The 23,084-nt window shown below is 37.1% G+C and overlaps 2 protein-coding genes across 3 annotated transcripts in view; one reads left to right on the top strand and one right to left on the bottom strand.

Moving 5' to 3' along the window:
• Positions 1–417: 417 nt before the first annotated feature.
• Positions 418–17,931, bottom strand: LOC141899586 (sterol carrier protein 2-like). Its single transcript, XM_074785970.1, has 18 exons — positions 17,873–17,931; positions 15,665–15,722; positions 13,652–13,723; positions 12,152–12,216; positions 11,796–11,859; positions 11,132–11,196; positions 9,879–10,005; positions 9,591–9,654; positions 9,344–9,430; positions 8,000–8,150; positions 7,276–7,327; positions 6,171–6,266; positions 5,459–5,566; positions 4,187–4,340; positions 3,570–3,678; positions 2,763–2,895; positions 1,101–1,177; positions 418–978 (listed from the first exon to the last, which is right to left on the bottom strand). The coding sequence occupies exons 1-18, from the start codon at positions 17,918–17,920 to the stop codon at positions 883–885; spliced, it is 1,626 nt and encodes a 541-aa protein (XP_074642071.1). The 5' UTR covers positions 17,921–17,931; the 3' UTR covers positions 418–882.
• Positions 17,932–18,199: 268 nt separating this feature from the next.
• Positions 18,200–23,084, top strand: part of LOC141900073 (nipped-B-like protein A) — a 35,684-nt gene continuing 30,799 nt past the window's right edge. For both annotated transcript variants that reach the window (XM_074786791.1, XM_074786790.1), the window contains exons 1-7: positions 18,200–18,371; positions 19,379–19,463; positions 19,591–19,759; positions 20,215–20,375; positions 20,773–21,039; positions 21,401–21,550; positions 22,336–22,572. In XM_074786791.1, the coding sequence (XP_074642892.1) occupies positions 19,400–19,463; positions 19,591–19,759; positions 20,215–20,375; positions 20,773–21,039; positions 21,401–21,550; positions 22,336–22,572 (1,048 nt within the window). In that variant the 5' untranslated portion in view covers positions 18,200–18,371; positions 19,379–19,399. The remainder of the gene's footprint in view (positions 18,372–19,378; positions 19,464–19,590; positions 19,760–20,214; positions 20,376–20,772; positions 21,040–21,400; positions 21,551–22,335; positions 22,573–23,084) is intronic.

Below are 23,084 nucleotides of genomic sequence, written 5' to 3'. Positions count from 1 at the left end.
CATTGGCGATTCATATGAGGCCCTATGTTGTCACTATAACTGCACACTCACAGCCTAAATTGGCCTTAGTTTCCATTATGAAAGTGCATCATGCGTGAACTGAAATGGAGGAAAGTGTCACAGAATTTAAGAAAAAATAAAATGTCAAGTCTATAGAAGGACTTGTTCGAATGTGCGGTTCTTCCAACTGGTAATCACGTAATACTGTAGAAAAGCTCCCAACTGTACCAGTTTGGGCGTAGTATACCGTACTTCCATAAATTAGGGTCAACTCGGTTGTTTTTTCTCCAAAGTATGGGATGAGATTTTACTCTTCTACTTTCATTTTAGTAACAGACAATGATTCAAATAATTTCCTACAAACTGCAACGGCTGTACCCTCCATTGTAGATTAAATCAAAACATTATCTTGGAACAGTATATAATTTCAATAAGAATATACATTTTATTTGGCACAATATTCATATAAATTATTTTACACTAGAATACATGAATACGACGTACAATTCTACATTAGTTTTAGTGCAGGCTACACAAGGAAGAAACAAACACTATTTAGTATTGGCTATGGGCACGGCCAGACAGACAGGTGTATCATGAATAGGTGCTACACTAGCACACCCTTGGTATCATATTTCCAAAATCTAAATCACGATACCTATCTAGGCTTGTGACCTGCTGAAAGATGATGAAAAATCATAACTTAGTCGTGTGTCACCTGCTTATTGGGCCAACGTTGTCCCCACCAACACATGCCTTATGAAAAACCAAAAAGCATATAATTCTGAATGAATTAGAATCTTTGCAGCCTGCTTAATAGAGATACAATTATCAAATCAACCTCAAATAATAAGTGATCTTTGGTTTCTATGGAGTCATTAATTAAAGTTTAGCCTTTTTAGTCTTCGGTTGGAATTCTTTGAGTTTGTACGCCAATCCCATATTTCCAGATATCTTCAGTTTGCCTTGAAAGAAGGCCTGAAAGCAAAACAGAAAGAATCAGATCTACTAGAGTTCACCATTCGCTTTAATTATAAATAATAGTTCGATTATCAAAAAAGTTTATCAAATTCAACAGCGTGTCATACATCAAAACAAACCTTTTGTGGGTTTAATTTGTTCAACATCAGCTTTAGCATATCTTCATCAGCCATTGTTATCGTTACATCTCCTTTTGCTACACAGCAGAAAAATTCACAAAATAAGCGTTGTAAGAATTTCACATTTAGATCTTAGAATATTTACAGACAATACAAACTAGATATCAAGATTGTGTAATAGACAATCTTAGTCGAGAGTCCACCCAGAAACCCTTTGATTTGGATATTTTGGACTCACCCCTATTGAATTTGTGTGAAAACCAAATGGCTTCATACAGTAGATTGTGCACGACTCGAATCCTATTAAGTCGAAAGTCCGTTCAACTCAGTACATATTTTTGTTTGATTTTTTTGACGCCTTATAAAACGTTACCATTATGAAACCTAAACAATGTTAACCATTCAGCGTCATTTTACAAACGACAGCCGTAAATCGATGTGCAAAACGTCACAGGTCTATGCGTACACAAACAAGCTATCTGGCAAAATATTATTGACATAGATGTAGAATGGCTTCCTGTGATTATATAATGACCTATATTTGAACGTCGAAATATTATATTGCATTGAATATCATTAGAAGACGTATTGTAATAGTAAAGGATGTATGATTATATCAGAAGCGACAGGCATAAATAGAAATGATAAGTAAATCGGATTATTCGGTTAAATGGCGGATGTATACACGATTTGGAAGTCTGATATAAAAGTCAGACCCTGACGTGGGCATGCCGGTGGAATGACGAAGCTATCTACGATGTGTGTAGGGCCGGCGTGAATTTCATCAGCGGCTACAAGCGGTCAATATGAAAATGTGTAAACATATAATTTCAATATTCAAACGTTTTAGAAAATATGTTTGATATTAGGAGTATGCAGGTTTCGTGAGATTAGCAATTTATAATAGCATAGCTGTCATATACGGCTCCGCGTCTTCTGATGGCATGTGCATTAGGTGACAATTCAATTCAATTCTTTATTGATCCTTATTACATTGAAATTCCGGGATAAAATTCCCAAATTCAATAAATACAAATTTTAAAATAAATTAATACAACATACATGACACATGGGTAATTCATACAGAACAACATAAGCATGTTATTTTAAATCACAATGTCTACTTCAACCCACCCAGACTCAAGACTCTAGGATATCGAGTGACAGCCAAACCCGTGGCCCGGGCCGGCCAGCTAGGCCACACGATATGCTCGAAGTCATGATGAAGCAGACATCAGAAGAGCTCTTTCTTCAACCATGGAGGCTATGAAGTTGCAGACCAGCTTAGAGGCATAAGTAAATGAAGTCGGTCGCAAGTTCGCGATCAATTATTGAGAATTTTCAATAAAAAAATTTAAACTACTTCTAGAGTCGAAGACCTGTATCATCTACCCAATCGCCAAATCTCTTCTTAAAACTTCGATTTCAAATTTGCAATTCCACATTAGCTTAGCCCAGAAATTCTACATTTTTTTCGCAGGCGTCAAATAATTTTCTAAAATTAATTTTCTTGTTTCTGGCTCCCATGTTAAACCATACATTTACTCTACTCGAAATTGCTCAGATACTTAAAACATTGCTGAATCACAACAGATGTCTTTCACGCTTCTTAGGTGGACTCCAAGAAATGTCTTTCAAAATTTACCTCCCAGTTACACATACCTTTTCCACCATAAGTGACACTTCCAGAACCATTCTTTACATCAACCACCCAAACGCCATCTTTACCATTTGGGCCATTTGTCACTTTGAATACGAAAACACCTTTCATCTTCTTCACAATATTAGCACCATCCTGAAAACCAAGAGTTGAACATTCAAATTGGTAATGAAATAAGCGTGATGCTAGCTGCAGCTAAGACAAAAGGCAAAAGTGTATGATCTGCGTGTTTAGCTAGGTAGCTAGTCACATAAAGTCTACATGCTGTTTGATTGACTTCTTTCTTATATTTCTTATGATATTGCAGAATGAAAGGAATAAAATGGTTAAATGGTCTTGCTAATAATTCTATGAAGTTTCCGTGTGTATGTTATGTTATGTGTAAATTGACATGTAGGAGACGTAGTGAGGCCATTGATGCATCGTGATAATATATAAGTTTGCGTTTTTTTCTGTCGAAGCTTTGAGTTTGAGTAAGGTGGACAAGATCCCTGATCCAGTAGCCCAAACACAACAGTATAGTACCAGTATATCTTTGGGAGAGAAGACTAAGACAGGCAGTGTGTAACACCACTTGTTCTTGGTGGTGTGTACCAGCGTACCCAAAATATTTGTGCAAAAAAGTTATGGGCCATCTTAACGTGATCAATGTATATACTCTTAATAAATGTTCCCTTTCTATCGGAATTTGCATGCTTTCTGGTTATAGAAATTCCACGTGGGATTTAACACATGAATTCCCCAAATGCGCATGTCACAATCAAGATGATGACCAATCAAATTCAATCTGCTCATATCCACCTGCGTACCTGTTTAAGACCTTTCTTTATTTCTTCAAATATAGGAGCACATTTGAAGTTACTTCCATCATTTCCACCTGAATTACCACCAGATGTAGAACTTCCCTTCATTTTGTTCCTAGAATCAAATTATTTCCTGGTACATGTACTATGATCTGATCATTGATTTAAATATTATCTGTGCTCGTATATTAAATCTAGCATGTATAAAGCATTAGGCCTATATAAGATATAGATAGAGTGCGTGCATTTCACGTGACTCATTAAAAATTAAAAATCAAAGTTCAAACAATATCACTATTGAAACCTGTTTAATGATTTTATTGCTTTAAACTTGGAAATGCTAGAGACGAATTTTGAATCCCGTTAAGCTGCACAAGTTATAATAAAAACCAGTACCAATACTAAACACGCATAATCTGGTAGTTTAATTGACTGGATTTTTTATTCTAGTCGTTAAAATCTAAGAACAACCTGCGTGCCATTTAGAATTAAAATTGCTGGTTTACTATCTTTTGCTCTATTTCAATACCAATCTTGGTTATAATCCTTCCCTGTTCAAATCACAATACAATCATAGATATTATCAAAAATACATTTTTTGATATTATGCTGTAAATCATTACCTGCTGTCAGTCAATTGAGGCTTTGTGTAGAGTCCAACTACCACCGCACCCCCTAATCCAACATTATGCTGTAATGCTATTTGAGCGTTCTTCACTTGCCTCTGCCCAGCAAGACCTCTTAACTGCCAACATAGTTCGGCACATTGTGCAATACCTATACAAAACAGTGTAAATGAGACTTGAATGCAAGAATAATACACTGTCATGATGCTATCAATTGCCAAGTAGAATGAAACCCAACGAGCAGCAGTATTTCTGTTAAACCAGCTGTGGCGTGACTAACAATAGTTTACTAAGAAAAATTACTTCACGACTTTTTCTCCTACCAGCCTCTCAAAAGATACCTGATCAGCTTTTCAAATCGGTGGTTGTTATTTTTCAATAATCATTGATTTACTACGTAGTTTTGACTACCATGCCTCTTTAACCGGACAGTGCTAGAGCCTGTTGGATCGTTAGATGCTGGATAACAGAGGCATAACAGTAGCTCGCCTTAATTCAATCTTCAGAAAAGAGCCGTTTTTCATGATGAGGTTGGGGTGAGAGTCAAAATGAGGTCAGTCTCAAAACTCAAGTAGATTAGATGCTTACAGACATTTAAGATAAAATGTGGTTAATTTTTTCCAGGAAGTGTAAAAAATCTGATGTGTTCATTTTTGGCCTGAAATTATGTTGATACAGTAGAACTGGCGTAAGTCGGACAGCTATAAGTTGGAAAATTGGCGAAGTCTGCTGAAATTCCAAGGTCCCGATTTTTTCAGTTCATTTTCATACCAAAATCTATCTCAAAGTTGGATTCTGGAAGTCAGAAATTGGGCTAAGGTGGCTAGAATGTATGTTCTGAAAGTTTCAAAGCAATGCATTTTTCAATCTCTAAGTCTGTCGGCTAATTTCAGTTCTTTTCAAAAAGATGGTGTGCAGCGCCTATCATGTACCAGCAGATCAATTTTTCTGTCGATGGACACATGTTAAGCGCATGTTTACAATAGTAGTCAGCTATAGAATAGAGTATTGACCCCTTGTCACTCTTCAGTAGTTAGGGTTTAGGGTCTTAATATGTAACTAACTCAGATTTTTCTAAGAAAACCCCAAAAATCCGACTTATCAGATTTTTTCTAAGTCGGACATTATCCCCTTGTCCCAACGTGTCCAACTTGCGCCAGTTCTACTGTATATTGTAGGTGAGCATGTGAATCAACACAATAATCAACATATGGAATCCGTAAAAAAGCACAAGGCGACATAAGATATTAGAAAACTTTTATTATCTACCTGTTGCTCCTAGAGGATGTCCTTTAGAAATCAATCCTCCACTTGGATTTATTACATACTTGCCACCGTATGTATTATCATTATTCTCGACTAACTTGCCACCTTCACCTGGTAAAAAAGTGCATGCAAAAAATATCAATTTGCAACTAAAATATATGCAATAATCTGAATACCTGTCAGTGATTGATGAGCTACCAGGTGTTTAAACTAGAGGTCCAGGGACACCATGTACCCACTTCGCGAAATGCCTGACAATCTGATAATTTCAATATTCAATGCTCTCAGGTGAACAAATACAGTAATCAATGGGCTTGAAACACACCATAATCATAGAACATCTTGTCTCATCGAAATATGCCTAGGTACCACTATATACAGAAATACCACGCTATTCCGCTACTCAACGCCCCCTACCGAACATATACACAAACCGATGACCTTGAAACTCACCATAATCTTAGCACATGTGATGAGCAACAATTTTGCAATTGATTGTGGGCACAAAATATGCATTAGTATCAATGAAAAAAAATATGGAATTGTTATTTTTGTAACGAGGAAGCGGGCACCATGTGAAAATATTTTTTATACCCGCCGATAATCTCAATGCCATGTGAGGTGTGTCCTATGACAGCGTTAATAATCATCAAATGTCAAGACTATAAATTAAAACCTGTTTATATTTCCTTCATAACAAAGAACAATACAATACCTAAGCTACAAAGTCCAAGAGCTTCGTACGAAATCAATTCGTTCGCCGAAAAACAATCGTGTAACTCAACAACATCAACATCTGTTGGCTTTAAACCTGAAACACACAAACATTAATTTCGGAATTAAACAAAATTACATTTTGTACATGATTAATCTTTAGATAAATTAAAGAATTTCTCAACAATTTTACCGCAGCTACCCGGATGCCCTAATCTATCAGTAAATAAGAGGTAACTGTATGTATCTCCCTTATTTTTTGTACGTTGATGATCGCAATAAGAGTGAACTGGTAAAATGGCTATTTCATAGTAATAAAGTGGGCCCCCAATAAACCCTAAAAACATATTTCAGGCATCAGCGGAAATGACCTATAACATTATAGCAAAGGAATGAATTAGCACATGAGTAACGCACAATGATCATAGGTTCAACTCATGAGGTATATATTTTTCTCATTAAACTAAATATTCATTTGCTGCCTATAGGCCTAAAGTTCTTTCAGCACAGGATATGTTCTGTAGGTGATCGTCTCGGCCGCCATGGGCAGAGACTAGCCAAGTACCCAAAAAGTGTGAGGTTCTGGGCTAAAAAACACCTGTGGTTCCCACGGGTTACTCACAAGTATTTTATGGAACAGAATTGCATGGTTGCAATTCTTGAGATATATGATAAGAAATTGCCAAAAATTGATGAAAATCTCTACAATTGACCTCACAAAATGCATAAACAATCAGATTTGATCTGCAACCATAAGAAATCTGGGAATTTCCTGAATGGAAATTCATCTGGTGTTAGGAGTAAGGACAAACCAACTGGCATTACACGGCAGACCTACGGAATGAAGCCCAGGTGCACAGCTACTCACAAATTATATCATACGATTAGAAATCATATTATTTACTATTGAGCATTAAAATGAAATAAAATGAAAAATCTAATGATTTAACAGTATCCAGTAAAGTTGCTGTACGAATAGCATACTCATAGTCATTGAGTTTTATGCCATACTGTACAGTCAGAATTTGTGGCCAGGCATTTCATTTCATAATATTTTGGAATACTGGCTCGGAATGCTGGCTGGTGGATCTAAACATGCCATTTACCTGCTTTTTTAAAAGCTTTTTCAGCAGCATGTCTAGTCATATCATATCCAACCTATAAAGAAAAGATTATCAGTAAAACCAAGTGACATTCAACCATACAGTGCATACCTAAATCATTCAGGGTCCCTACAGATCAGGCATTCTGGAATGCAAGTTTTCAAGGAGTTGTTAAGGAGAAAATATCAAATTTCGAGTAAGTGGCCACATCACTTTCATATCCTAATTACCTAATAACTCCTCCTAAATCAGTACTATTTATTTTGGTAAACTATCAATTCTGTAGACTACCTGGTTTTAATTCGGTAAACAACTAATTGGGGAAAGAAGGAATCCTGGTCCCAGCTGTATTAAGGCATAGTTTACTGTAGGCCTACAACTACACAGTTTCTTATCGCCTATTTCTCAAAATGTAAGGAGTTTTAAAGGAATTTCAGCCATTTGCTCAAATCAATCAAGGAGTTATAAGCACCTTTCAAAGCATTTTCTGTTTAGAAGGAGATTTCAAGGAATCAAGGAGTCATAGGGACCCTGTCATTCCTTGATGATGTTTTTTAGAAAAAAAACAGTTTTTTGATTGTGGGGCTTAAATTTTATTATTCTGTCGCAATAAATTGCGAGGTTCTACCCTGGCAGTGCACACCTCTCTATAGAGATGAACACTTTGCATGTTGCATGTTGAACATATTGCATGTTGCATGCTTGATTTGTGACAAAAAACTCTTACTGCTTTCAAGCAACTTTGTTCTTCAAATGTAGTTGGTAAATCAGTGGCCATTTCCATAGCGACGATTTCAACTGCTTTGTCCTGCAAGCCATGTTTTATGACAAACTCCTCAGATGCAAGAATTGCAGCCGCTGAGCCATCAGATGTTGGACTAAAAGATCAAATATATATCGATGCGCAACTTAGATCTAGAAGTGCACCATCAGTGCAGACAGTCCTGCCTGTCAATGATTGCGGTACTTAACCAATTCTTGAAACAATCCTTTGAGGTGTGGATTACGCAGTATTTATATATATTCCGCCAAAATACATGAGCTATCTTGAATGAGTTTTACATTTTCACCAGAAGTGTGTGAAATCTCAGCACTCTATAGAACGATAACCACACTCAAACGTGGTGAACGGATAATAAGATAAAATCCCACTATTTACAGATTAAAAGAATTTAAAAACCAGAATTTATTTATTCAATCAAAAATATATATAAGACACGACGTTTCGATCTCACCCTAGAGATCATCGTCAGGTGTGTCAGGTCACCTGACGATGATCTCTAGGGTGAGATCGAAACGTCGTGTCTTTTATATATTTTTGATTGAATAAATAAATTCTGGTTTTTAAATTCTTTTAATCTGTAAATAGTGGGATTTTATCTCAGCACTCTAATTATATATATATCAGATCACAAAAGATCCGATTCGACAGTCGGATCGTAAGAAACTGGCAACCAGTTGCCGATTTTACAGTTGGGGAATTTCAGAGCTATGAGTGTACTTAAGATTGTTAAAACTGATCGCGGACAAGTTCTATTTCTTATGACGATAGGATCAGAACAAATCCTATGTGACTTAAATATACCTATGACCGATCATAAGGTCATAGCCAATGAACGGCGATGCACACATCACATGATTCAAGTGTTCGTTCAAAATGATTGTGGGCTTTGGTGACTTGATTTTTTCAGCGAAAAATATGTACCAATGTATGAACAACATCCTAAATACCATAGTACTAGCAGTCTGGTCACATTTTGATTACAAAGAGCCACGTATCAACAAAAAGAACTCCAATTCGCTTTGAATTTGGCATATCTTTGATTATTTCACAAAAACTTGAGTTCAGATTTGTAAGAAATTTTCAGATCATAAAATAGACACTACATAACACATCCGTTGAAAAATTCAGATTTCAGGACCTTATGGATAAAAACTGAGCCACCATTAGGCAAATGATATCATCAACTAGTTAGAGCAAAAGTGAACCATAGGTTCTCTAAAAAGTGAATGCAATAGCCGACTTAAGCTATGCCCTAAGTTGACTAAAACGATATCTCAGAAATATTACCAGCATTGGAGTTTTGTAAGCGGCTCGTGGATCATAGGAGACTGCATAATCTCTTCAAGAGTGTATTCCTTCCTGAACTGAGAATACCTAAATGAGAAGATCATCTTCAAGCTCAACAAACAAGATGATGGAAGAAAGTTTTAGTTTAGATTTTTCCAATTCAGAAACGGTCAATCAGTACCATATGTAATACTATTCTTATTGATCGGTGGCAAGAATCACGTTTGACAAAGTTTTATCAACTTACGGATTGTTTACAGAATGTTTATGATTTTTATAGGCGATTTTTGCAAAAATTTCCGGCTTCGTTCCTGGGTAAAGATACAAAAGATAATGTATGATAATGTATTGCGGACCAGTTTCAATTATTTATGACAATCTTCTTATTGTCTATGACTTACTAAAAGTATTGATTATAATGAGCTTTTACAAAACTGGGCGCAAATATTCAATTCAACACAAGTCCAGCCCTTTGAAATTCTGGTTTCTAATAGACCTGGATCTAATAGACCTGATTCTTGTTTCTAACATTTACCATATTTTTTCATGTGTTCACGTCCAGCATTACCAAACATTTGTGGCATAATAGCACGGGGTTCAATTCCATGAGTATCAGCCATTAATTCCACATGTTTATCCATTGGATTTGTTCGATCATCGAACTAAAATCATAAAATGCAAAATGAAATGAGAGCATTTTGCTGAAGACAAGCTACTGTAATATCGCCCGCTATCATATAAACACGATAATGAGGTACAGGCAATGTTACTATCCTACTAGATTCCGTGAGGACCTGTCAGGTTCACTAGTGCTATGGGGTCATTCATTTATTATGTACGCATTAGGCAATAGGGGAGGGGTCAGTGCAATTGCGTACTGTAGTGCTTAACGTATATGAAGAAATGGCCGATTTTGAGTACAGAAGGGGAGGGGGGTTGAAAAATTCAAATTTTATGCGTACGTATTAAATGAATGATCCCTATTTGGTTAGTATGCTTCAATTTCTCCCACATTTCAATTGAATTCGAATCAACTTTTCTTACTACTAGTAAATAGATTGTCAGTGAAATCTATACAATCCACTTTATATCTATTTGATGACTCGTTAGATCAAATTTTGGATTTGGAGAGCTAAAAATCCAGTTTCAAGTTAATTGGAATTAAACTCAGTACATCAAAACGTTACGAGTTTCAATAAGGGCTGCCATCTATCAACAGCATAATGACCCTAGCGGCGGATTTCTCACAATGGCACTGAACTACGATTAAGAAATGGTGACCGTTTCATTTGATGCTATTCTTCCTTTTTTAAGATGTTTAACAATACACAGCGATTTTAAGCAACGATTCTTCGAAATTCCCATCATTCATGTCTGGATATCGTCAGAAAGTTTCAGTCTTCAAAAACAGGTAGGCTAAAGACCACGCCATTTAACTTTCAGTACGCAGAAAACAATTTTTGTTAACAGTAAATGGGAAATGAGCTATTTTGTATGATAATAAATGTCGTATTTTCCCCTAAATTTTCTGAGGAATATTATGACACTACTTAGCTAAATTCCTGAGCGATAACGATTTAAAATAATTCAAATATAATTTTGGAAATAATATTACTACAGGAGCCAAAGTGCAGCATTGTAATAACTTTTTAATAACGTCATCATCAAACAATGATAGATATCATTGCCCTTTTTATAAGTGGAACTAATACATCTTTATTAGTCAATTTGTCTTCAGCCCCTGCACTAATAGATTGTTAAATGCAAATTCAATGTAACAATAATTACCGTGCTTGAGAGCGAACCCTTTTGCATTTTCTCAAAACCAAGTACCATAACACAATTTGATGAGCCTACAAACACAAATAATGAAACAGCATTCCTAAATCAGGATTACAGTGAAAGTGCAATCAAAACAGGGACACAGTGGTGAAAAGACTATAGGCCTATAGGCTAATTATTCTATAGACATGATTAAAATCATAAGATCATTTAAGTTAAAGAATTGTTTTAGATAAACTAGGGTAATTTGTCTATCCATGGTCTATATCAATAAATTTGGAATAACAGTGGATCATTTACATGGGAACTATCAAGTGAGAAAAACAGGTTGGAATCATGGAGGAGATTTAGTGAGATTTACTACATCAGAATAGATCAATAATACTATGATTAAGACAGAGGTAAGTTAGTTTTCCAAATAATTACAGGACATAATAATGACAGATAGGCCTTCAATAGACTTAGCTCATTTTATGTAGATATATATTCAAGAAATCTCAACATTTGGCCAAAAAGTGATGAGTTTGGTGTTTTTAAGAGCAGTAGAGTAGATCATTAAAATGTTTGCCTCCAGATGATGCCTCACGATAATTCTGTAGATCCTTATTCTAATTGATTATTTGACCAACTGAAATTAAATCTCAATGGATGATTTTCAAAATAACTTTACCTCCTTCAATAAATTGCTTTCCCATTATCAATGCAGTCGAACCTGTTGCACAATTATTGTTCACCTAAATGCAATAAACAATAGGAAAATAGTAAATAATTTTGTAGGATGTGTAGGGGTTTCAAGGAGTGTTTTCCATATTTTCAAATAAAGTCCGGAATGACCAAACATGTTTAGGGGTCCATATCTGACAGCCATGCTAATAGCAGATAGGCATTACAACACACTGATCTAATAGTCGTACCAGATATGAATCCTTGGTTTCCAAACACTCTCCAAACTATCTTACTTTTCAAGAGTTTCCTAGAGCGACCCATAAGATATAATAGCAGACTGAATTATTCCGTAGTACTTACATTATAAATAGGTACTCCAGTCATTCCTAGTTGATAAACTGCTCTTTGTCCACAAGTTGAATCGCCTACAATCAGACGAAGAATTAAGAATGCCTGATGCATGGATGAAAACCCTCATCAATATGCGTGACAGGTAAAAATGTCCTCCTACCAAAACGTCCACACATACCGGTCAAAACATCCCTGCTATCGTTAGTCAAAGCGTCCTCGCTTTTGTTGGTTAAAACGTCCGCTATCAATACTACTTATCAAACAGAATTCTTTGTAATTACATTAATTCAAAGAAATTACTTGGATTTGACTTCATTGACTTCACCTTCACACATACCCGATGATTTCATTTGAATATGTATAGCATCATACTCATACATATCCTATCGTATAGTGATACCCTGTATTAGGGCCTACCATGCAGTCATAATTCATTTATAAACTTGAGATGGTTATAGGCCTATGCTATTATAAACTAAAGATGCTATTTTAATTAATAAACCTATTGTGGAGAAGACATAATACAGACGAGGACGTTTTCACTTCGTACGTTTTGGCATGAGGTCATTAGACCGAAATTTGTGGCCATTTAAAAGGCCTTACACCTATTAGGTTTGAAATAGGGATGTTCAGATAGGGAACATCCGCTAAAACGAGTACGAAAGAGAGAAACCCTTGACAACCCTTCTTCTTAAAACTAGGGGTCCAGGGACACCATGCCCACTCGGAAAGTGGTTTCAAATGCTCAACGATCTAACAATTTCAATATTCAACGCCCCCTGGTGACCATATATAAAAACCAATGACCTGGAAACTTACCACAATAATAGAACATGTCAGCAGCCACGATTTTGTAATTCAAAGAATACCCATCAGCAATTGCGAATCGCAATTGCAATGAGAAATGGCAAACCAGTAGGAAGCTACATGACTAGGGCCAACATTGACATTTTTAGGCACTTAAAAGGTCCTAGGGCGACCATCTTGAGTCCGATCGACCCAATTTTTGTTATGCTTATAGGCCCTTCAAATATACGAAAGATCAAGGTAATTGATCAAAGCGTCTTCAAAATTTCCGTCAAAAAGTTCAATAACGTGTAAAAAGTGCTGATTTTGGCGAACAACAATGGCTGCCAGTCGGCCATCTTGATTCTGACAGGGCCAGTTTTTGGGCTGAAGATGTGTCTAGGGTAGATACATGTATAAACCAAACATGAAGACATTACATTGAAGCGCCTTCAAAACTTCCCAAAATAACTGGATTCCATCTACAGACGGATGAACGGAGGGACGAAAAGTGAACGCAATAGCCCGCTGGGACTAAAGTCCCAAGTGGGCTAAAAAGATTTGACTACTGACTAGGCTAATCAATGAAATACACACAATTACTCATGAAACAGTTTATAAAGCCTAGATCTAACACAATATATTATCACCTACATTTATTTCAATTTCAAATTATGTTTAGAGCCTATTTAGAGATATAGATTTCAAAATAAACACACTTACCGTAAACATATCCTACACACACTTGTTGTATTTCGTTGTAAGGAATGTTAGCATCAGCCAATGCCTTCTTGCCTAAAAACAAAATGGGCACATGTTATCTACGTAACATCCTAAATTTTATTACTGGTATCCGCGCAAATTTTTCTACAAATAATTATTTATTGAATCTAAAATTCATTTCCATCGAGAAGTTACATTATTGGACAACATTACACAGGAATGATATAATGAAGACAAGGAGCCTATCGGCTAACATAGCTCTGCTGTGTGATTTGAAGAAATAGAAGCTGCATCCCTTGTGGCCAAATCCTAAAAGGGCTCTTGTAGGCATTGGCTCATAGAACATTCATACCAAATTTGGAATCGATCTGATTACAACTGTAGGACTAGTAGTGATTTGAAGATATAGAAACTCCACCCCCAGGGGCGCCCCCTGGGACACGAATAAAAAAATGGTTCTTTATAGGCCTTGGTCCATAGAACATTCATACTAAATGTGGAATTGATCTGATTAAAAAACTGCAGACTAGTAGCGAATTGAAGCAAAAGATGACGGGCGGACGGACAGACGATGACAGATAATCCCCCTTACCCATCGGTCACAGCAATGACAGCAATGACCTTGAAACCCACCACAATTATAGAATACGTCAGCAGCTATTATTTGATTGTAATAACAAAATATGCCTAGTTACCAATTTAATATGGAAATACTAAGTTATTCTAATATTCAACGTCCCCTGGTGACCATATGCAAAACCTAATGACCTTGAAACTCACCACAATCATAGAAAATGTCATGAACTACAACTTCGCAATTGATCATGGTAACAAAATATGCCTAGGTATCAATCTAATAAGGAAATACTAAGTTATTCTACTAATCTGCTATAGGATAACTAATGTCCTTAAAACTCACCACAATCATAGACGATGTCATGAGCCACAACTTTGCAATTGATCGTGATAACAAAATATGCATAGGTACGAATATAATATAGAAACACTAAGTTATTGTATTATTCAACGCCCCCTGGTGGCCGTATACAAAAACCAATGACCTTGAAACTCACAAAAATCATAGAACACGTTATTGGCTACAACTTTCTTATCGATTGTGGTAACAAACTATGCTTAGGTATCAATATAATGTGGAAAAAACTTTCTCCCACCTACGAATGAGTACCGATGACACCAAGATAGCCGCCAATTGCGCCATAATTGACTGATCAAAAATACCTGTCTCAGGGATTAAACATCCCTTTCCAAAGCATACCCATCACAAATTGCGATGAGAAATGGCAAACAAGTAGGAAGCTACAGGATTCGGAATTCGGGCCAAAATTGACATTTTTTGACACTAAAAAGGTCATAGGACGGCCTATCGACCCAATTTTTCTTAAGCTGATGGGCCCTTGGGGGATTCAAATAGATACGAAAGATCAAGGTAATTGATCGAAGCATCTTCAAAATTTCCCTTAAAAAGTTGAAAAATGTGTAAAAAGTGATTTTGGAGAACAACAATGGCTGCCATTCCGCCATCTTGATTCTGACAGGGCCAGTTTTTGGGCTGAAGATGTGTTCGGGAAGATACATGTGTAACCCAAATATCAAGACATTACATTGAAGCGTCTTCAAAACTTCCCAAAATAACTGGATTCCGTCTATGGAAGGACAAAGGAAGAAAAGTGAACGCAATAGCCCGCTGGGACTAAAGTCCCAAGTGGGCTAAAAATTTAAACAAATACGGATGAATCGTATCGGTTGGTATGCATGCATATTTGATGGCCAATGTCATCCGTATTCAATAGGGGTGGACACCTCATATGGCCTAATCCTCACACCAAGTTTTAAGGAAATCTATCAAATATTGCAACAAAAAATCCCAACTGGGCTAAAAATGCAACAAGATAACAGAGCGACATAAGTGAATGGGTCAGTTAACTTAAGTCGCATCACCCAGTAGCATTTCCATTTAAGATCAGATAGAATAGATAGATAAATGAAACCTACCTGCTTCCAAGGCCATTTCAGGGTAATCAAAGTCATCACGTCTACCTGGTTTTTCAAACTGAAAATGCAATGTGAATACAGCTTATTTAATTCAATGAATCATTAATATCTGAACATTGCAAAAAACCACACCTTTCTACTAACGCATTTCCTGCCTGCGATAGCAGTTCAGCTGGAATTTGGACAGAGAACACCATGTGTTTGTTAGTCTGAATACCAGTCGTTATTACGGGTCCCCTACAATGTTCTGACGCCAAACTGACATATAGAAGTTAACTTCCGTTTCTTACAATGCAACAACTGATTTTAGTGTCAAATCAAACCTTTGTTCTCAAATAAATTAATTAGTTACCTTGTTGACTTTGTCAATAATGTGTTTTATGATAATATTTTTGATGATTTAAATCGGGGACCGGAGAATTTTTTGATTTGATTTGAATTGATTGCCACAATCGGGATTTCCAATACGGCCTAAATTAATAAAAATATGAAAATTCAATATGTCTCTCTAAAATTACTCTAAATGTTATTTTTTTTGGTAAAACGCATTCATTTTGGCGAATCTTACCTTAAGAATTTGAAACAAGAATAATATCTATGCATCAATGTCAGTCCAAGTTTAAGTCTGAATCCGTAATTTACCCTCCCATCATGCAACACAAAAAGCCGCCATATTTGTTATGTTGCTTTATTTCAACTATTTTTTGAGGCGACTAGTCAAATGTTTTGAGGATTATAGATTTATAGATTTATTGGGGAACAACGGCTAGGTACTAGACTACCCGTACCCTATTGCCTGCAATTTTGTCAAAAAATGTCTGTTATTGATTCAGCAATCAAAATTCATCGCCGTAATGGAAGCCACTCTCCTTAGAAATAATGAGGAACTTGGTAGATCACTGGTCAATTGCACCACATATTCTGAGGGATCATGGTACAAAATGCACAAGAAAATCATTATTTAAATCAGGCCTATCAAATTATTTTCTGGGGGGATTTTTGGACAGAAAATTAATTTCTGGAAACAAATAACGGATTGAACCAGTTATAAATAATTTTCTGAGCATGAAATCAATTTTCTAGATTAGGACTACTAATGTCTATTTCAACCTGACTTGAGAGCATTCCGGGTGGCCTAGCTCGCTCATTTTTGGTAGTACATACCTGGTAAAGGTCTTAATAGGAACAGAAAGGAAAAGCAGTCGACCTAAATCATCATTTTCTAATCCATTAGAAACTGTATCGAAGGATATCCAAAAAGTCTTCACTGAAAGGGCTCAAATGAAGAGAAGTGACTCCATGATTTGAAAGTTTAACAATATGTTACCATGCCTACGTACCAAACTTCAGTTGGTAAGCATGGAGACATATTGTTAAACTTTCAAATCATGGAGTCTCTTTTCTCTTTTTAACCCCTTTCAATGCAGATTTTTTGGATATCCTTCTATACATTTTAAAGTGGATTAAAAAACGATATTTTAGGTCAGCTGCCAATGCATTCTGGCCCTAATAAGACTTTTATCAGGTATGTACTACCAAAAGTAAGCGAGCTAGGCCAACCGGAATGCTCTCAAGTCAGGTTGAAATAGACATTAGTACATGTAGGCCTATTAGGCCCTTCGTGGTTTTCCTGCAGGCCAAAAACTTTCTTTAAAAATAAGCTTTAATAGTCAACTTTCTGCGCTTTTAATTTTTTCACAGACAATACTGATATCAGTTGTTTCGATATTTTTCACCACAAATGAAGGTTGTTTCTCAACCCGATGTTTTCTCAGTGATGTCAAATCGAAATCATTGGCGTCTGTGCATGAAAAGGCAACTATCAGCAGTCGACATTATTGTTGAGCCACAAAAATTAAAATAACAAACCAACTAACAGCATTTGATACCTAAATACATTCCAAGTCAAACATATTGATTTCGAATTCACTTGGATTGTGTTGATCTGCACTTCTACTCATCAAGAGAAAATAGCGAATCATGGATGACAGTTGTAGCACAAAACCCGTGATAGATCATATGTTTTGACATTTAGCCTCGTTTTGGTCCACCAGGTCGATATACGCAGAAGTGAATTTTTGAGGTGTTTTATGAATGACACGCGAGTGACGACCATCTACGCTCTCGATTATGAGCGTAAAACATCATCCGATCGACCCTTAATCAGTTTTCAAAGCGATTCCCGAAGCCGCGCGTGCTAAAACCTACTTTTGTCATCCCGACGCCGACGACGAAAATTTTCCTGGGCGCGGCCATCTTGGATTTTCCTGGAGTAGTACCCGGATGTTATCGGGCTACTTTCGCCGTCTTCAGCGCACAGCGAGTATCTATACGCGCTCGATCGAACGCATTTTTAAATTTCGACAAAACGCGATTTAACCCTCAAAAATACGCTCGATTAGCGAACTTTAATCGGCGAAACGCACGGCGCACCGATTTGCGGCGATTCGTATCGCCTTCGCGACGCGGCGTTAGCGGCGCTATTCCCGTCCTACGCGCGACGACAGAATCGAAGCGATCAGGTCGTTGTAGTAATTTTGGCGCGTTTATTGTTATGAGTGCGTCAAGATTAGCCCGATTACTGAAATAAAAGCGGCCTCGTGGGCCAGGATTCGCTGTCTGCCGTATTGACAACATCGCACTGAACAGATACATGTAGCCTATACGGCGTTTGGCGATCTCCTGCAACCTCTGCCAGCCGTCAAAGGTTGGTTACTTTTTGCATGATTGACGTTTGCCGAATGGTGGCGCTAATTGGTGGTGGTGGAGCGTATATATTCATTCTGCTTGTCCCCCGCCACATGCCCAATTTGTTTTTGATCTAATATGCTACTTTTGGTTGCCCTCGACATATGCGCTTTCTGCTGATATCCACGATTTAAAGGCCGGTTTCGAAGCTACAGAAACCTGATTGTTTTACGTACGATCTGTCTGTCGTCCGTAAACGGTAAACCTCCAATCTCGATTAGCTGCGGAGCGTTTGTTGATGAGTACGGATGTTGCAGCAACTATTCTACTGTCAAACTTTTGAAATCTTTCGATGGAAATCTGTCCGTCCAACCAACCATCTGCTTATTGGCTCGTTTTCTTAATATCCAAATTAAGTTATGTTTGTCCGCTCCATTTGTGCTGTCGACCCGTAGTTTTTGTGTAGTTGATCTTGATCGTAGCGATGCTGGTGATCTTGTTCAGATTCCTATCATACAAGCCTACTAGGCCCTACACTAAACGCATTTTTACTGTTCAACTTTAGCAAAGGAATTATTTGCTCATGAAAGTAGCAATGTTTTCACTTGCTGATCATGTTAAAATCAAATGGAAGGACGTGATTTTATGTGTTTCTGCTATTCCCCTAACTGTTATAGTATATGAATTATAATATCGATATACCATTATTCATTCTAATAGTATGGATTGCTGGTATTATCCACTTATTGATTGGAAATCTTTGTTGACATATTGTCCGTGATTGTGCTTCATGAAATAATAGAAACTCATGCTAAAGCATATGCAGTAGTGATTTTGCGTTTTTTGAACTCCCTACAACCATGTATGAAGAAAATTTAGATTTTATAAGCAGCCCTTAATTCAGGAATACCACTTATCTGACGGAAATCACGGAAAAGTCAGGGATAGAATTTAGGATAATCGTGTATACTTTGATTACGAATGGTTCCTAGTGTCGGGTACTTAATTAATGTCGTTATTTTTCAGCTGTCAGTTCGCAGATTCAAAATGAATGGAGAAATTCCAAGTGTACCTATTACAACATTAGCAGGAGTAGCTAGTCTAACAGATCGTAAGTACATTTTTATGCCGATGTTAGATAATGTCTTAATAAAAGAATTGAAATCTCATCCTCGCCGATTTTCACAATTTTCATACCTCCGTATTAGTAGTTCGAAGAATGATGTTGTATTTTGCAGTGCTGCCTCAGCTACCATTGCCTACTCCTTTACCATCTACTGTTAGTAACAATAGTTTACTATTTGACCCGAGTATAGCAGATGAAGGTCGTCGATTGCTGGCGACAAAGGATGATAATCTTGTTGCACAGCTTGTGCAAACTCTCGGAAATACGTCGACGGAGAGCATGTAAGTAGGGCTTCTGAATCCATCATTTAACCCATCAGATATATGTGTTTGATTCATTATTGTTGTTTCCTCTTGGTGATTGCTGTACAGTTTTCATTGATAATCAATTTATAAGACCGCATGGCCAATGACCTGGAAAACTCTGGGAATTGGAAATTCTAGAAAAAAATCAGGGGCAAAACGTGTAAGAGAAAAGTTAATTCTAGTTTAATTGTAAAACAAATGAGGGAGATTGAATATCTACCAGCGAACCTAGCTTATCCGGATTTTAACCCCTTCTTTTGCCGTTGTCCGTTTGAAAAATTATCATACGTACACCTTTGTGGCCAATATTTGATCCCTCTCCCCATAGCTGTGTGCATACTTGTGAACTGCCCCTTATTCATTTTAACCATACACAAAATGAAAATATTTTCTCATGAATGAGTTTGTAATTTTTGCTAACGATCTTGCAGAGAATTAAAAGATGTTCTCGCTACTGATGCAATAGAAGGAGAAATGCCCGAATTATTGAAGGCTGTATTGACTTGCAACCCAAATGCATTCAAGGGCACGATGCCGAGCATGGCTCCTCAGTCATTTGATAATGTAGATCACAGCAGACCTGTGGCATCAAGTAAGTATAACATCTCGAACTACAGCCTATAAAAATCATTGTTATTATTTGTTAATTTTTATCAGTGTTCTCAACAAGTTTTAGAGGGGTGGCCGCCCCTTTATTTTGATATCCATCCCTCTGAAAATCGGCCATCCTGTATGAAATATCTTCTCCCCCTACCAGTAATAGAAGATTAACACAAAAATTGAATGAAATTTTCTGCTTTTTGTGAGGCTCGAAAGCCTTGCTACTTAGCAGCCACGATTACATACACTCAACAATGAATGCAGCCTATGGAGAACACTGATTATGAACAGTTAATTATTTAATATCCTGATACGGTCTCTCAAAAGATAATCCGATGATGGGCTAGTCTCATTCACCTAACGTTTGTTTTTGTTGTTTTTCATTTTAGATTTGCCGCACACAAGGCAACCGATGACGCCACAGTTTGCGCCGCAGACGTCTCCGTACGCTGCCGGACATTATTCGCCGTTTCCACCGAGCAGTCCGACGAGATACCCGTCGCAAAGTCCGAAATATCCAGGCACCAATAATTCCCATTCTCAACATGGGAGTCCGTATTCCCAACAACAGCCACCTACGCCGTCAGCTCCTCAGTTCTCCAATCAGTTCCAGAAATTTGGTCCAGCTTCAAAGTATCCAAGCTCATCGGGAAGTGGTGAGCATAATTGGTTTTATATTTTGGTGTATATTTGAGGGCAACCTTGTTACTGCAAACTTCACAGGACCACACAAACTCATTGATATTTCATTGTAACCACTATGAAATTCGTTGAATACTGATTTGATTTCTCCGATGCATACAGAAATATGAAAGATGTTACTGAAGGTCTTTGTTGATATAACTGATTGATTTGAACATTTTCTTTCATATTTCAATGAAACGTTACTGAAAAAAATTCAATTTGTTACTTATAGTTCATTTCAGAGGTTGGCAGCCCTGAACAAGGTTCGACTGTTCTTGGACTTCCTTGTCTTGACACATTCTGTTATCCATGTCTGCTTTTCGTTGTTTTAAGGTGTCAGTCCGACAGGTATGCCTGTTAACGGTGGTATGAATATAAACAGCAGTCCGTCTGGGTCAAATTCCAGCGTGCCACCGCATATATCTATGTCGCCACCGCAAGTCAGAACACGGCCATCCAGTCAACCAGCAAAACCAGCGACTGGTGAGTATGATGTATTTCACAGTTTAAAAAAGACTGGTTAATCTTCATTGGTGCTGGAGGTGGAAGCTTTAGAATCTGTAAATAGAAAAGAAAGAATGATTTTCCAGGGTGGAAAATCTAGTAAAATCAGGGGCATAGTGAAATGCAGCAGTTCCTTCATAATCCTATCTGTGCAATGATTAATTTTAGCTCTAGCAAATATTTTTGACAGTGCATATAATGATGATAATATGTTTGAAGTAGCATTGAATTCAATTCAGTTTTCGAAAAAAAAACTGCTCACTGCTAGATAGAATGCTTTCTATGGTAATGCCCTTTTAAAAGATGACATAATGAGCCAACAATACGATACAAATTATTTACATAGAGAATATATAAACTGTTTATACATGTCATATACTATGTAGGCCCAGCGAGGCCTAAACGCTGCATCGCGCTGACACCCTTCATACAGACTGGTTAGCACTTGGAAAACATGTTTAACAAAAAGTCATGAAGTTGTTGATATTTAACATTATTAAGAATCCAGTGATTGGAACATCACAGTTGTTAATAACGGTGCGTCTTATTATTTGAAAGAGTGGTTTAGAACGAGTTTCACAAATTTTAGTGGGCACTGATGGATTAAGTCATATCTCGTGGATTCCCTTTATCTCGTGTATGGCAATTGAGCTATATTGATAGGAGCCGATCCTTGGATACGATTGACCCTGATTTACGAATACCGTATATGTATAGATATATTGAAAAGCTAGGATATATATATATATATATTTCCCTTACAGTATCATCGCCAGCTCAGGCGACATCAGCGCCATTAACACCTGAGATTCAACGCAAAGATCCGAGTATTCCCCATCATATGCCGCCGCAGTCATCGCAGCAGTTCCACACCAATTCCCAGCCCGTCAAAACCGAGAATACTGGAGACAAGTCTTCCGAAAAGAAACCCGAGCGGCCAGTCATTCGTGGCGTAAACCCTGAACTAGATATGAACTTGTTCAGTTCCCCCGTCATAAAATGTGAGTAGAAATGATGTCCCGCTAAATCATCCTAGGTTGGTGTAGTATGTGCTTTAATTAGAATAAATAACATTCGAAAGGAGTGTACCCAGCATATAGGGCGTTTCAATCTCGTCATAGAATCCGAAACGAAGTATTATTTTAAACCACAACAGGCATATACGAGAGATTTAAGTCCATCTATTTGTTCGTCGTCGATAGTTTTAATTGAGCCTATTGAAAATAAGCCTTTGAAATGAATGAATTGGGTCAGTTTGTGAATAATGTTCATAAATAGTAAGAGTTTTGTTGCAAGAAAATATGAGTATCATCAGTTAAGTTGTCTTAAATCCTAAATGAATCGCTTGAAGCCATGGTCGGTTAGACCGATATACACAGCTGAAGGCTGGCGCATATTGCAACACAAAACCCATGAAACAGAAACGCTTTTCTGACTTATCTTGTGACTGGCTCATAACACTTCAGTGTGTGCGATAGCGAGTGCATTGAAATTCATCTAAAAATCTTTTTCG

Source organism: Tubulanus polymorphus, chromosome 2, assembly GCF_964204645.1.
Source record: "Tubulanus polymorphus chromosome 2, tnTubPoly1.2, whole genome shotgun sequence".
Taxonomy (NCBI): Eukaryota; Metazoa; Nemertea; class Palaeonemertea; order Tubulaniformes; family Tubulanidae; genus Tubulanus; species Tubulanus polymorphus.
Note: the sequence above shows the minus strand (reverse complement) of the source record. Positions and strands in the feature narration are given on the sequence as shown.

Excerpts from the sequence above, each read along its gene's own strand:
- LOC141899586 (XM_074785970.1), bottom strand. The coding sequence starts at position 17,920 with ATGGCCGCGCCCAGGAAAATTTTCGTCGTCGGCGTCGGGATGACAAAA. Across the intron at positions 10,006-11,131 it reads AGGGTTCGCTCTCAAGCACG|TTCGATGATCGAACAAATCC; the intron begins GTAATTATTGTT and ends TTATGATTTTAG. Across the intron at positions 7,328-7,999 it reads AACAAAGTTGCTTGAAAGCA|GTTGGATATGATATGACTAG; the intron begins GTAAGAGTTTTT and ends TTTTCTTTATAG.